Source organism: Synchiropus splendidus, chromosome 5 (assembly GCF_027744825.2).
Source record: "Synchiropus splendidus isolate RoL2022-P1 chromosome 5, RoL_Sspl_1.0, whole genome shotgun sequence".
Lineage (NCBI taxonomy): Eukaryota > Metazoa > Chordata > Actinopteri > Syngnathiformes > Callionymidae > Synchiropus > Synchiropus splendidus.
Window position 1 is genome coordinate 32,506,502 of NC_071338.1, and position 16,169 is coordinate 32,522,670.

General features: G+C 48.1%; 1 protein-coding gene across 1 annotated transcript in view; it reads right to left on the reverse strand.

Annotated features, from left to right (window-relative positions):
• frmd5b (FERM domain containing 5b) overlaps positions 1 to 14,981 on the reverse strand; it is a 46,773-nt gene extending 31,792 nt beyond the window's left edge. Inside the window, exon 1 of the mRNA XM_053865656.1 lies at positions 14,685 to 14,981. Within this exon, the coding sequence (XP_053721631.1) occupies positions 14,685 to 14,786 (102 nt within the window). The 5' untranslated portion in view covers positions 14,787 to 14,981. The remainder of the gene's footprint in view (positions 1 to 14,684) is intronic.
• Between the last annotated feature and the right edge of the window lie 1,188 nt (positions 14,982 to 16,169).

Below are 16,169 nucleotides of genomic sequence, written 5' to 3' on the forward strand. Positions count from 1 at the left end.
CCAGTGACGTCAGTGAAGCAGGTGACCACTGCGCTGCTCAACACACTGGATGACTTGCAGTCCAGTGTCGATCGAAGCTAACCAGTGCTAATAGCGCACAAGCTTGACTCGCGAATGTGCCGCGCTCTCTTCTTCTTTGTTGCTGGAGCATTACAGCACCTCTACAGTCCTGGCATATGTACTACATTTTTCATGTCGTTGACAGTGAATCCGTGTGGATGGCAGAAACCTTTTTTTATTTAAACCGGCCCGGAATGTGTGTGGCTTCACGTGGATCCTCTGTGTATCCTCAGAACCAGTGCGATTGTATATATTAGCGTGGAGGTCTTGGCAGCAGGAGACCAGGATCTAGTTGGGAACCAGTAACACTTGGATCCCCACATGACTTGCTGTTCACTGGCGGAACAGAACAATTTCCATGACAATATATCAGCGTGGTGCCAGACACCGGCGTGGCTAATTCACTGACGCTAATTCTTGGCACGTCCTCGCACTATAATCCCAGATCAACACCATTTAGCAGCACTTGGACTGGGATTCAAACCCGCAGCATCAGCCTGGCAGGTGCTGCCGTGCGCCGCTGCCAACTACATAGATGAGTGTCAATTTCCTCGGAGTCTGAATCTGCTGGAGTCTAAGCTTTTGTCTTTGTTTGGACTCGACTTTAGCGCAAGTCTTCTGCTGATGACTCGTCAGATGTCTTAGTGCATTAAGTTTCTTCTCCTCGGATCACAAACACACTTCTTCTCCGCCCTCTTTCACTGAATCTCCTCCATCTGCAGCCGCAGTTGGTTTTTGTGGACGTTTGCAGAGGAATTGTTGACAGTTTGGATTATCATTACCAAAAAAACTCTTCAACTTTAATTGCCACAATATCAACATGGATGGTAAAAAATTCGTACTGAATTTATCAACATATACTCAACTATATGAAGCTCTTGTGGGCCCCTAAAACCAAGTGGTGAGCCAGAGTTAGACAGACACGTGGCCTCAAAGCTAACCTCAACTCTGAAGGCCCATTCATTCAAAGTCGCACCTGGACGGATCCTTCTGTCCGTGCTCTGCCTTCATTTCCTCTGTATTTCTGCATGTTTCCACAAACATTACCAGCCAGTACCACCAGAAAGCGAGGGGGGCAGTGTTGCTGTTACTACCCAATACGTAGCTCTAATGAGACATTAGAGCCACGTCCAAAAATAGAGACGTCAAATAAACGGCGCACACATTTCTACCTAAGCCGCGTGATATTTCCAGGAGGATCACGGTAAAATGGAGGGATTTTAAAAATACATGCACAAGAGACGTACGCCGGACGTGAACCAGCAACCTAGTGACACATAGGGATGTACTTTAACTGCTATACTGCCGCTAAGTCACGTGACCAGCTACTCAGGTGAGCTTTACAGCATTACATATTTGTATGATGTGGTTCTTTTCAGCAACACAGTAAAACAATGGGGTTCTGAACCTCGGACTGGTTGGCCACCCTTGTCATAAACTTTTGACTCTGGGCTGCTCCCCCTGCTGGATATATTGGTTAACAGGACGGGGACATTTTCGTACATAAAGGGAGAATAAATGACCTTAAGTCATCAAATTCATTCATCAAAGAGTTGTTCAACTCACAACCCGCACCTCAGAGGAGCAGAAAAAGAGCTGCGTCAGTCATGAAGCAGTGTGTGGGAGATAGTAAACTTGGTTTATTCATTTGGCAGAAAGAGCAGGAGCGAAGTTACGTACACTCAGCTGGTTTCATCCAGCGCCGCTGGTCATCAAGAACGATGAAAATGAAAGCAACAATGTTGGAACCCTGCTGGTTAATTGGACACCATGTTTACTGTTGTGACGCTGACAGCTTGCTAAAGCCGGGACGGCAGCAGGTATTTCTTCAAATGGAAAATACAGAAGTCTGAATGACTAATCTGCACCTGCCTGCAGTGCAGAAACTTTAGCGACAACAACGATCAGAATGACCTGTGTGAAGCGGAACCTCAGTGAGCCCAAGTGTAAGTGTGAATGCTCCGCCCCTGCAGGACACAGAGAGCGGCTGCTCTGCTGTAAACAGGACAGAGATGCAGCCTGCACATGCATCATGCGTGTTTGAGAGAGAGAGAGAGAGAGTGACCGATGAAAGGTGTGAGTGGAGGAGACGGGTGTCGCAGCAGGAAACCAAAGCGCTCAGGTGTGTATGTCAGTGTGACATGTGTGTGTTTTCATATCAGTGAGGTGTTTGTGTTCCACAGCCATTTTCGCTGAGTGAACTTATTTTCACAACACGCTTGTTTAAGATGAGAAACAGCAGTAGCAGCAAAACTGTCGTCACCAGTTCAGCTGCATTTTGGATGGGACAGAAAGAGATGACAAGAGAGAGGCGCCAGCAGAAGAGGGCAAAATATGCTCATGGAAAATCTTGTGTGTTTAAATGAAGAATAACATTTAAAGATTCATGCCGTGGTGGAAAAGTTTTCGGCCCCCCGTGGATTCCACTGTGTGCTAACAGCAGGTAGGACAGGTACCTTACAAATGACTTGGCTCACGAAATATTACATTGTACTGTTGAAACAGTATCACAATGTACTGTATCGCCACTTCTGTATCGGGATACGTATCATATTGCAAGATACCTGCCAACACATAGGCCCAGACAAAAACAGTGTTTCTGACTTCAGAGTCTGACCCTCTCCCTGGTGGTGGCGCTGGTGAGTCCCCTCTAGCCGAGATCAGACGTCAGTTGTGGAAGCCAGTGTGGTGAGAGGCGCTTCACTTCGGATGTTATAAAATGTCCGCCCAGCAACTGGATAAGGACTCACATGACCTGATCATGTGATCATGTTCGACATATGTGTGCAGTATTTCTTAGAGGAAGTGCCTTCAAACTGTTCGAGAGGCCCGACTCGTGATGATGATGATGATGATGGTATTTGTCTTCCTGAGAATCACCCGGAGAGATTGTGACACGGTTTTGAGGCGCAACAGGAGCAGAAGGACCAGTCACTAGGGGGCGGGTCGACCCGTGATTGGTAAAGAAACTGCCCTCCCAGGAGTCGCACCATCGGGGCGGAATCACGAGCAGATGCTGTTGAACACATCCTGAGTCCACAAAGGTGGAGAACCAATCGCAGGGAGGGTAACACACAACGAGATTCAAGACAGGTGGATGAGGGGAGGAAAGAAAAGGTGGATGTCAATGTGTTGGGGAGCAGCAGAGAGGCGCAACATGGAGGGTCGCTGGCGACGGATTAGCCAGCCAGAGCCGCAGCGCTTAATATTCCACACACATCGGCTTCTTCTATAGCAAGAGCTTAAAAATAGCCCGGAGTGAAAAGCAGATCCAGAGTGAGCGGAGGAAGCAGCGCCGCCGAGGGAAGAGCCTTGACAAAGGCGCTGATTTGAATGAATTTGGATCCAAACTGGTCGATCACTGGGACGCGAGTGAATATTCATGTCCGGGCTGGAGTCGGTCCAGGGAACAAACAGAAACGCTGAGTCGCACTTCATTGGCAGTGTGAGGCGAACGCTAAGAATCGCTGACACAGCACAGCGCTGGGCCAGACGCGACTGCAGCGACGTCCAGTCAAGTCATGTGGTCCTCACTGAGCACAAACACTTGATGCTACAAAGTGTAGCATAAGAAGCTAACACACAGCTGAAGTCCCGTTATCACAAAATGCTCTTCACAATAGTGCTAGCACCGCTAGCCTTCAAGAATCGCGTTTCAATCGCTTCCATTCTTCATTGTGACTTCTACCCAGAGCCCCAATTAATGCAGCAAATGCGACAGATTGTCATGTACAGTCAGTGTAGAGGTGCGATTCCACGCCACTAACTAGCTTCAGCATGTCTCTAGCCACATTTGTGTATCATATGTTGGAGCAGAAAACTCTGGCAGCAAATGGTTAACCAATCGGAGCCCATATTTTATGGTGATGTTGGGCAGAGAGGGAATATTTAAGAGGATGTGAAGCAGGTCGTAGCGGTTGCCAACGTTCAGAACCCTCCGAGCTACTCGCTCCTCTGAAGGTACCGGTGGTTTAATATCCTCCCACAGTACGATGTTAAATTCCAATTCGGCCTTTCTGGTCCGCCATGTTGACTCCCCGCTAACCTTAGCCCCACCCCCAAATGGTCTTCCTACCTTTTCCAACATGACTTGAAAGCTGGGGAGTGAATTCACTGTGGTGGTTGTAAACCAGCCACTGCGTAGAAGCTCAATTTCTTGTTCTTTTAGCTAGCAAGCCAGTCACCACAGGTGAGAGCAGGAACGTAGAGAGACTGTTGCCTTTTAGCTCAGCTCTTTTCTCACTGAATCCCAGCTTGTCACAGATCACAGCGTGTCCACCCTGCCACTCTCTGCTATCACTGCTTCCAACTTTGACTTAGGGGTCAGAGTCCGGTGAGTCACAGATGAAGGTACTGAGTTTGTTATAAAGGAGCAGATCAGAAATGAGTCGATCAGACGACACGTATGGAGGTAGCTCTCTGCCACCGACTCGGACCAATGTGTCTTGGTTATTGTACTCTCAAAATATTCATACGAACACGCTCAACCTCTCTGGCGCCTGCTCAGTGTCATACGCTTAGCTAAACTTTAGTTTTAATTGCTCAACCACATGTAGTTACAAAGCTGCCACAAATTCAGCCAATCACTGAGCTGTTGCTTGGAGTCCTCTGCTCTCATTGGCTGAACCTCTCCACCAATCACAATGTAACTACATGTGGTTGAGCCAGTGAAACCGAAGTTGAGCGTGATCGTATGATACTGAGCGAGCAGCAGAGAGGTTGAGCGCACGTGTATGTGACGTTGAGTGAGCACCAGGATTATTGTGAGAGCAGACAAACATAATTTGAGTGTACAATAACCAAGACACATTCGTACGAGTCGGTGGCAGAGAGCTAGCTCCGTAGACACGTGGAGAAGTTTGGGCCAGGAATGTTGGAGATGAAGGAAAGGAACCAAAGAGGTGCCCGGTTAGCAGCCGGATCTGGACCGGATCTGCCAGATGGATATCCCGCGCGGAGTCAGCTGCTATCTGACTGGCTCTATGCTGGATGTATATCAACTTGATTTTGCTGCTCTGGGCCAGATCGGCTTTGGATCCAACAGATACATCTTGATGTCCCGAGTGTGGGACCAGCAGAGAGAGGTGATGGTGGAGGACCTCTGATGGGGAACGGCCCTCAACAATAGAAGAAAACAAGCCTGTGCTAACGTAAACAAGCGTCCACATGACACATACGTGTGACAGAAGAAGAGCTCAGGTCTGGTCTAGCTGAGTGTCACAAACATGGACGTCACTATGGAACCCATGGAACGTTCCTGAGGTCTGTTGAGATTACTGCGCGTTATCATGCTGCCGCAGCGTAATTAGTCTCCCTGAGTCATTGCATCCATCTTTTTGATGCAGCGGCACATTTCCCCTCCAAGAATATGAAGTCTGCTTCACACACGGCAGCTCTAATAAACACCAGAGACGAATTAGCTTTTTCACAACCTTCATGCATTATTCACACGAGGCAAATTAGCCCACATAATAACAAACATGGCGTCGCCTTCGTGGTCAGTTCGGGCAGGCGAGTTTTTAGTTTCAGTGGCCGGTGGTCAATAGTGGATCATGGATGGAACCAGAAGGTTTTAGGGATCCTACACTGCCTTTGTCAAACTGAGGGCTGGAGGGCCACATCAGGTCGGCCAGGTCACTTTAGGAGGCCCACAATGACCAAAGTACTCCTGACACAAAGAGACTTTAAAAACCATGCAAAGTTGATCGAGAAGACTGGACCTTGAAGTTGCAGATCACAGAAGAATGAAGACATGTTTTCATTTACCAGTCTCAGCTGTCTGTTTGTTTATTATTTCTCAAACACCAGAGTCAACACTGAGGGCTGAAGGGCAGTTTTCATTCACTGCTTTCCCAACAAACTGTTTAAGCTCGGCCATTCTCCGATGCACAAAACCAAAAGCGCACGTTCATGTGAGTCACAGTCCTCAGACTTGGAGCCTCATCAGATCCACCATCAACACGACTGACAGGACTCAGTTCCACGTTTGACTTTGTCCTCCCTAAACTAAAGGTCTGGCATGTGTTTCACCTGTGATTCACTGTCGATGGTGGTGAAGTCCGTTGAATTCAGTGGAGTGAAGATGAGACGCTCCAGTCTGCAGCGTGGCTCACTCACACACAGACCGGGGCCACGTTATTGGTGGCAGGAGCCACGTCCAAACATAGAGAAGTCAAATAAATGGCCCACACATTTCTATCTACGCTGCTTGATATTTCCAGGAGGATCACGATAAAATGTATGAATCTTAAAAATCCATGCACAAGAGACATACGCCGGGTGTGAACCAGCAACCTGGTGACACACATGGATGAGCTTTAACCGCTATACTGCCGCTATGTCAGGTGAGCAGCTGCTCAGGTGAAGCCTCACAGCCTGACGTGTTTGTAGCATGTGGCTCTGTTCAGCAACACAGTCAAACAGTGGGGCTCTGAGTCTCGGACTGGGTGGCCACAGCTGCTGTATTCCTTCCGTGCCATTTGTCCGTGTCTTCGTTAGCAACATGTTAGCAACACGTTGGGAGCCCAATAATTAAGAGCACCTGAGTGCAAACATCATTAGCATCCTGATTACGCATCAACACTCCGAGCCTGAAGGAAGAGGATCATGAATTAGAGATGAGGTCGGCGTCTCAGCCCAAATCACGACAGAGGGATTTTTAAGTTCACTGCTGCCGACATCACTCCACACAAGAATCGCTTTCCCGCTCCGCCAGATCCACTTCCTCCAGTGAGCCTCTCGTCTCTTTCAAGTCCCACATAAAGGAGGAGCGGGATGACGCGGCGGCGAGGACAAGAACGGCCGCTGCTATTTCTAAAAGAGTCCCACAGATGTGAAGGGATTTCTCTCAGCACTCACCTGGCTTATCTCCTCCACAGGTGACGCACCTCACTCGCACGATGAACCCTGATTTAATTCGGGAATTAACGTGTCAACTGAGAAGATTAAAAAGCACATTGAGTCATGGAAGATTTGGTTTCTGCCTTCGTCTGCGAGGCAATAACATCGGGGTGCGACTTAATGAAAACGCTTCATATTGGAGGTACTGTATGACTGAGAGACGGAGAGTCACACGTGAGAGATGTGACTTAGAACAGGGGTTCTAAACAATGGGACCATTTCACAAGGGACACATCAACGGACACATCAAAGGACAAGTACCTTTCGCACCACATTTTGAACAATGTAATGAAATTCAGTTGCTAAGTATCAAGTCTTTGCAACATTTTACATACATTTTTGGATTCATAGTCATATTTACAACACCATGATCAGCCATGTTGGCGTGTTTGTTAACCAGTACACATCATATGTTGACTAGTAAGCTAATCGCTGATGACTAGTCGACTATCAAGACAATCGTTAGTTGCAGCCCTGATCACAACACAACAGGAGTGAGTCCTGCAGCTGTTGGACTCATGTACAGCGAGTCACCAGGTAGTCAGACGAACCAGACAGGAGGGACTCAACCTGTCTCCATCTCCTTCGGTGATCTGTTTCACTCTCACCCTGAAGCAGCCCAAACACAGCAATTAGCATCACCTGCGCTCGAATACACAGCCCGCCGACTGCTTTCATGCCTCTAAGATTCGGGTTCTAGAGTCTGACTGTCACCTCTTTGTGGCGGGCTGAGCTCATTAAAACTTTCAGCAGAGGGAGCAGCAGCTTTGAAGAGCAGGAATAACAGAGGGAAGGTATTCAAAAGGCCATCCAGGATGCACACTACAAAGTCTCACAGGGCTGCACCATCACTTCCGCATCATTAGCTCCCAAGAGACGTCACACCGAAGCTGGTTGTCTCTTCCCTCACTCTGGTGGACTTTAACTGCCTCCTCCTCTGCCAAAGCTTCCTGATCTTCTCAGCCCAGGATCTATACTGAGGATTGATAGACCCAGAGAGACGGTGAAACTCTGGTTGACGCTGCCTGCCTCATCCACAGTGAGATGCTATGCATTAGCTACGATGGATTTTTGGTGGCCCCTTCTCTCCAGGAAGGTTATCATGGAATGGTGTGGCCAGTAACTGGATCACCAGAGAGGTTTGTTCAGTGGAACACCACGTGCTATGTCGGATGATGGAGCTGGATTAAAGACCTGCAGCGCGATGGTTACTTGACACTGTCGATTGTCGATAGCGCGATTTTGCTGCCTAGCATTGAGCCACTTAAAAGAATCCTTCTTCCCCCTAAAATAGAAGTTAAAAGGGGTCAAATGGACTAATAATTTCTGGGTAAATCGAGTCTACAATTTGAGCTTGGTGATGAGTCTCATTAGAAAGGCACTGGGGCAGCACATACCTCCACCAAGCCACTACCCAGATGGCCGTCAGATCCACATAAGAATCAGATGTACTACTGCACCAGATCCAGCCCGGGTAACCCAGATGGATACCTGGCACGGAGTCGGCTGCTATCTGGAATTTGACTGCCATTTATTTAGGCCAGATGTGACCAGGATCTGTGCCAGATTCAGGCTGTATATTGACTTGACTTTGCCACTCTGAGCCAGATCTGGCCCAAACGTATCTGCACCGGTTAAGGCCTGTTGTTCAAACAGCATATAGCTGGAATCGGGAACGGATCCCAGAGTACACACATCCAGGCCAGATACATGTTGCTATCAGGGTAACTACCATCCACAGCCATTTTATTGAATCCATTATTGTCAGACAGCAGGTGGCAGTAGTGTTCCAGAACACACACACGCAAAAATGACCATCAACACAGCACTAGACTGTCCCCATAAACACATGAAATATGACTTATTACGGTCACTGAATTGCATGTAGGTTTAAAGAATGTTTGGTGACCCAGTGACCTTGTGGCGACCCCATGTGGCTGTCTAAACACTGCAAAACACTGGAAGAAATGTTAGCAACATCTGTAGGAACCTGCTGAACACCACCAGAACCAAATCATTCCTACATCTTCAGGCAACACAGAAGGTTTCACGCAAATACGCCGCCGGTCAGTGACAAACAAACAAATAAAGGAGGGGCACTTATGGCACCTGTCGTCCCTCCGAGCTGGGACGTTGACTTCCAAGTACGCTATGTAGACACTTAGTTTATACAGACACTGACACAACCTACACCAAGGACAACAGAGTCACACAAGACGAGACAGATCTATGAACAAGACAGCTGTTCAGGTATCCTGCACTGAAGCAGTATTACTAGTACTAGTACTCAGCCCACTGCGGAGCACTTTGCTGGATGAAATTAAATTGTTGGACGGCCACAGGGATGAAGAAATCGACTTAAAGCGCACACAAAAGATCGATAACAGATGAGCGCAGCGGCTGGCTCACGCCAGTGGAAGCTGAAATGGTGGAGAGAGGAAAGAATCCAGAGAGTCTGGAAGTATGGAGCCACTTTCTAGCATCGTAAAGGGCTGGACGCTAATGAACTGGCTAGTAAGCTAATGAACTGGCTAGCTTTTGCTTTATAAAAGACACTTCTGCCTTCTGTTCTTATTTACAATTAAATTATTTACTATTAAATCCCAAACCATTATTAACAAACCAACAGAAAAGTCCTGTAAAAAGTGACTTGTTCTTCCACACAACAGCACGGCAAGTCCTCTGCCGTCACTTGTCTTGACCCTGCAAGTCATGTCCTCATCAACTTTGCCCCTCTGATAGATTCTTGTCCTTTCTAGTCACAACCTCAGGACCTTCATTCCTGACTCCTGAGTCCCAGTGGCCGTGGCCTGTGCACCTCCCGTCCTCTGAACCAATGTTTTTCAAGCTTTTTCTAACCACAACAGCCTCGGTTCATTGAAAAGATCCCGGGTCACACCACCAAAGGAACCTGGGCCAAAGCGCACTTGTGCCTCAAGTCCTATAGAAAATCCCTCATTCATTGGTGGAAAACTGTCGCTACTGACGCTGGCTTGTTATTTTGCCAGGATATTTTCAGAAAACGTCTTTGTTTCAAATGTGTCCAGAAAGAGGCGGCAATATGGCAAAATATATCATGATTTATTGATGTATTGTACTGACTTTAAACACGTGATGTTTGGATTGGATCACTTCTCTTTTGCATGATTTTACTGTAGTTTTGAGTTTCCTGACAAATCCTCAGCTTCTTTGTCTGAACTTGCTTCATAAAAACAATGACTCTTTCTCTCTTCACATTTTGGAGCACATTTATTTTGTTGTGCCTTTAGTTTTTCACCAACTTTTAAAGCACAGAGCAGACGTTGACAGTCCATGAGCATCAATACAGTTTGGAAGTGAGTCAGGTCAGGTTAGACGTTAGCTCTGTTAGCTCTGCGCTGCAGACAGTCTTTGGCCTGGTGGCGGCTCCCACAAGGATCCCTCCCTCCCTCCCTCCATGGTTCTGTGGTGAAAGTGTGTTGTCAAGTTAGAGGCGCATCTGGAAGCTGGAAGTTGCGCATGTGAGCGGCTTCTTGGCTGTGAGTGTGTGGGAAGAGGAGCGCGGCGCACCACAGCAGCGCTGCTTTGACTGAGGGACGGATCAGCGCATCAACACAGTAGAGTGGAGAGAAAGAATGGCAGCCAATCCATGGGATCATCTCCTCACCTCGGTTGCTCCTCAACACCTTCTCACTGTCGCCCACCTCTATGAAATGAGGTGAAACTGGATCATTGGGTGAAAAACGCTGCTCTAAACACTCGTGTAAACACTCGGAACCAACCACCTCTCTGGCTAAAACATCAGTCTGAGCCATCATCTGATTCGCATTGGTGTGGTGGAGTGTGACAACAGGCAGCAGCTTGAGTGATTGAAACGTGAACGGAGGATAATCGACTCGGCGAGCGGTTGAAGTACGACGATGTTAGCGGACGTTTGAGTGCCACAATCATCAGCCCCGCTCCTCGGATCCCTGACGTGGATCAACGCATTGTTTCACGTCAGTTTCTCTGGAGGTGAAGCTGCTGAAGATCAGAGTGGAGCTGGGGTTCTCAGCATGAGTGCAGCTTACTTCACATGCACCTCGGCTTCATGACCCATTTCAGGCTACGCAACTCGAAATTTGGACGGCATTAACATTAAAGCACAATCTTTGTTTCGACCGCTGAGTTTGGATGAAGCCTGAAACCACGGATCACAGTTCAGAGCTGCTCTTCTCTGCCCAAGAAGCTTGGTTTTCATCGCACGGCGGGGTCTTGAACTGCAGCTTCTTTCAGCTGAGAACAAGACTGGTTCATATTTATATTTATATATATTTATATCAGGGGTGGGATTCGATTAATAAAATAATCTAGTTAATTAGAGAATTTGTGATGAATTAATCTCAATTAAGATGGTGTTGAAAACAAAGGCAGTATATTCTTTAATGGAAATATAAAAAAGACAAAGACATAAACACAGCTGCACTGATGCTTCTTGGTTCTTCCCCCTTCTCCTCTTCTTCTTCTGAATTGACTGACAGGACGCAGCTTTGGCGTAATGCTGCCCCCAGTAGGCTCCTTAACCCTTGGTTTTGAGGACTGAGGTTGAGGATGAATTGGAATCCACCCCATGTGTCTCACAGATCCAGTGAGTCCATCGTTGCAGAGCACCAGCACAGGAACAACACGGAGCAGCAGCGCGGCCTGCGACCGCAGCCTCGGACGTCGCAGCCTCATTTCATTAGTGGCTCTGAGCAGCAGCTGACTCTGAGCCAGGAGCAGAGCTCTGACTCACCATGGCGAGGTGCGTCTCCCCACACTACCGATGCCCCATCATTCAGCCGCGGTTCAATACCTGATGGATATATTGTCCAGGGTCAGGGGAGGAACAACTGTTTGGTCCCCCGAGCGCGTCTGTCTGCGGAGACAACTCAAGTCTCCAGGACCTGACGGCAGCGTCTCGGCCAGGCACTTGGGTGAGTCACAGCTCCACGCAGCAACACTGGCCTCGTCTGAGTGGACCACACCGGCGACTCTGCCCTTCCATGTTTGATCATTCACAGTCCACTCAGATTCCAACCTCACAAACGGACACCTGACCACCTGTTGATTTAGTTACTGTCCACTGATGCTCCAGGAAACTGCTCATATTATATATATATATATTTATGTCTGACTTTTAAAATAGGATCAGCGCTAAACATTTGGATTAAAGTCACTGCAAAGTATAATCAACCGCATTATTGGTATAGAAATATGAGATTTAAAAACATGAAAATGAAATGCAACAGAGGAACAAATGTGTTTATGGGTCGTCTTTTGCCAAAATGCGGACATTGCTGTCTTCAAAAGAGTATTTTTTGTCCTCGAGAAGTAAATGGACTGCTGAGACTCTCTGAGTCTAGAGTCCTGAGTCCTCCTGTGTTGGGCACATGGCTGAACACAACCTCGTGCCACTGTCACTGGCCGAGCTCAAACCACAGACTTATTAAAGCCAACGTCACAGTGAACACATGAGGCGAATCAACTACCCAGCGACACTCCAGGGGTCTGTTCACAGCGCCTCCATGATGATGCTGGTTCTCGCCGTCCCCTCTCTGGACGACAGATTTCCCACGTCACTTCAGAGGCCGCTGTGACAAACACGAGGCGAGGAAACACCAGTCGTCTGGCTCTAATCGTCCCCTCAGCTCTGCTTCTTTAAAGGTTTGAGCTGCTTCTGCTGTCAGATCGCAGAGAAGAGCAGGTGGTGACGCTCCTTCTGTGGTGCCGCCTCAACTTCTCTCACAAACCTCCAAGGCAGAACGGTCTCTCAGCACAACGGTCAGAGGAACGTCTTCTCAAGTTGCCTTTGGTCCACATGAAGTCAGGTCTCCACACAGTCACATGACCTCCTGATGCTTGATGGACGTGGGTAAGTGAACAACACACTGAGGGACAAGCATCAATGTTCCAAATCAGTTCTTGGCTAGAGGAACACCTTCTCACTCTGCCACTCCAGAAGCCCAATAGATTCCTAAATCAGAGGGCGTAGAACACTTCCTCCTGGCTGCATGTGGGTGGAAGCGAAGGCTAGCTAACTGAACACCAACACGCTCGACTGATGTGGAGAAGTTCTCATGAGATGACTGAGCTCTTATGTTTCTGAGGCAAGCAAGTTATGGATTAGGTCGTGTGACACTGGGCTGGATGCTCAGGAGGAAGCTAGTATTAGGTCACCGCGCAGCAAGGGAAGGCCTGAAACACCAGACTAGGGCCACCTGCTGGACACTGCTCTGTCATGTGTGACGCCAAACGCTCACATTTGCCCACAAATATTGCCACCAAGGGTCGCAATTCAGACGTGACGGATCCTGAATCCTAAATGTTCAGATTCCCATGAAGGAAATGTAGAACAGAGGGAAGTCAAAAGCGGAACTGACTACGCTATAGGGGGCGGACGTAAACAAACATCCCGACCCTGTGGAACACATCAGCAGCTACTGTTTGAATGAGCCTCTGAACCACTCCGCCCACCTTTACCTATCAGACTCCGCCCATCCGAACCTCCATCCTGCTGTGTCCTTGTGAGGAGCTCCGGTAGTAGAGAGCACCAATAGTTTTTCACATGCTCATTGGCAAAGCTCCTTATTTCCCATCATGTTGGTCCGGAATCATAAATGATCGCAACTTTCACTGAAATTGAAAAAAAGAAAATCTACTGCAAAATCAGGCATTTTTGGCTCCCACAATCCTAAAAATGCTGTGAAATCCTGGAGGGACTGACTAGCACATGAGGTTCACTATGAACTCAGGAAGGCCTCCTCAGAAGATGTGAAGCTCTTCCTTTCACTGGAACACTGAGGTGAACTTTTAGCCAAACTGGTTTCTAACTACTGTGACCGTGTGGCGCATCACATCAGTAAGACGCACACAATCATCATCTCTGTGACCCAGTGGAGGAGACGACGATCCTCATCAGGTCAAGATCTCTCTGCTGCCGTTTAGGAAAGCACCAGAAAGAAGCTTGAAGAAGCCAGCTGGCAGAAACAACTGCAACTAAGCTGATGCCATTCTGGTAAACACTTTTGAACAGTTAGAGTTTAATGGGCAGTGTTCTGTAGCCACAGCACCCTCTGGCGGCCACCAGTGTCAACACATATATAAAACTTTAAAACATTAACCGCCAATCATCGTCAGACAAAATAACCACTTTGATTAAACAGCAACAGGGTTTGAAAACAATCTGAACTGCCGCCAGTGTTTTGCTCTGAAGATGGGTTTTGTTTTTAGATGCTCAATGTAGAAGAAGCCAAAGAGCATCAACAATTAACAGCGTCTCAAATAATTGGACCCACAACATGCACCCTAAAAATAGAGCAACTGCACCCATAACAACATGCCAATGAAACATTTACAGGGTCTTAATACGCCAGCCTTTTCTCAGCAACGACAGGATCCCGTTAAAATAAAGAAATCCTTTTCTTCCATTTGTATATTGCGCTTCTATTATGATATGTTGAATACGATCGAATTCAAAAAGTGGTGGAAAAAATCTAATAAATAAATAAATAAAAGCAGCTGCAGTCGTTCCTCATCCCGAGGCACCACATTTGACTTCACCGCTTTATCACAGAGAAGTGAACGGCGGCTGACTAAATGGGGTTCGGTTTTCACCTCACCACTCTGCGGTCCGTGAACGCACCACGGTCCAGACGGGATGTGACTGACCACTGCGGGTCTGGCTCGCGCGCACCGCCACAGGAACCCCCGCAGAGCTCACTGACCTGGACGGTGCAGGTGTACTCCGAGTCGTCCAGCAGCCTGACGGTGCAGTTGCACTCCCGGTCCAGACTCCTGATGCTGCTGCTCATCAGTCGGCTCAGCATCTTCTCCTCCGTCGCGCTCTGGGTTCGGGGGGCTGCAGCTCGTCAACACAAGTTCACCTTCAGGCGCGTTAGCGACGTCCCCGCGCGGCGCAGCGATCCCCGGTCAGCGGCCGAGCCCCGCGGCGGCGGCGGTGGTGGTGGTGGTGGTGGTGACGCTGCATCTTCAGGTCGGTGTTGAGTGAGTGGCGGGGTTCACGTGCATTCCTCCGCTCCGGTCCGGTGAAACTGTCTCCGCTCACCCCGCCTCCTCCCGCTGTGACTGGAGGGGCTGCTCGCTGACGCCCCCTGCTGACGGATGGCCGCAACAGCGTTTGCTTGTCAAACGTCTCACGTCGTGACTGGAGCCTCTCGGTGGGACGAAGGTGCTGAGATGCTGGATGTAGAAACACGAGGAGAATTCTCGAGTACAGGCGCCATGTTGGAAGCTTTCCTGCCACAGGTGTAACACCAGTGAGGTGGAAACGTTGGTCCATGTCAAAACCAAGACATACGTCTGACTGGTGATGGGCTGATGAGGCTTCATGAAACAGTGCCCTCCTTTTCAGAGGCCTCCAGGTGGCACTGTCGACATTAAAATCGCTGGATTCTATAAACATTTCAATGAGCCCTCCAATCATTTTAAGCGCCAAGAGCGCTACCTACTGAGCTCAGACAAAGGGCACACAGTTTCATCTGCCCATCACTATTTATGTTTTGTGCGGACTGAAATTACATGCAGATCCTGAGTCACATTTTATAAATAGAATTAAATAACTAAAAGTCTAGTCAATTAATTTCAGAAATGTTTTATTCCAGTGTTGAAGAGGAAAAAAGAAGCCAAAAATGGATAGTGTGGCCTGGATCCAGTACCCAGACAACACATCGTGTATGGAGGATTTCAGCTGGAATATTGACAGTGTTTTGAAGTGTCTTCCAGCTCCACAGGCACCTGGACAGCTCTGAGCACCTCAGGCTACACGGAGGTTCAGCTGGTGGCCCTTCTCTGCGCTTCACTGTCCTGAGGACCTGTGACAAGTCACACCATCATCACGTGCTCTCAATGAAAGAACTGGACTGCTGGCGCTACCTGTCGACGGAAAAACAGAAGCTCTAAAAACCAATTGTTCCTCCACTTTTCCGTGTTTACTTCCTTTCTTGTGAGTCAGTCAATTCCAGACCTGATGATGATGATGATGATGATGATGATGATGATGATGATGATGATGATGATGATACCATGTCACGGTGGCTGCAGGGTGTGTATGCAAAAGGGAAAACATCAGAATCAGAATCAAATGTATTGCCATGGTCAGTGGGGATCCCAGCAACTAGGAAAATGCTTTGGATTAAAGTGCTGTAAAATAATAAAATAAAAAACAAATATAGTACCCACAAACAATCAAA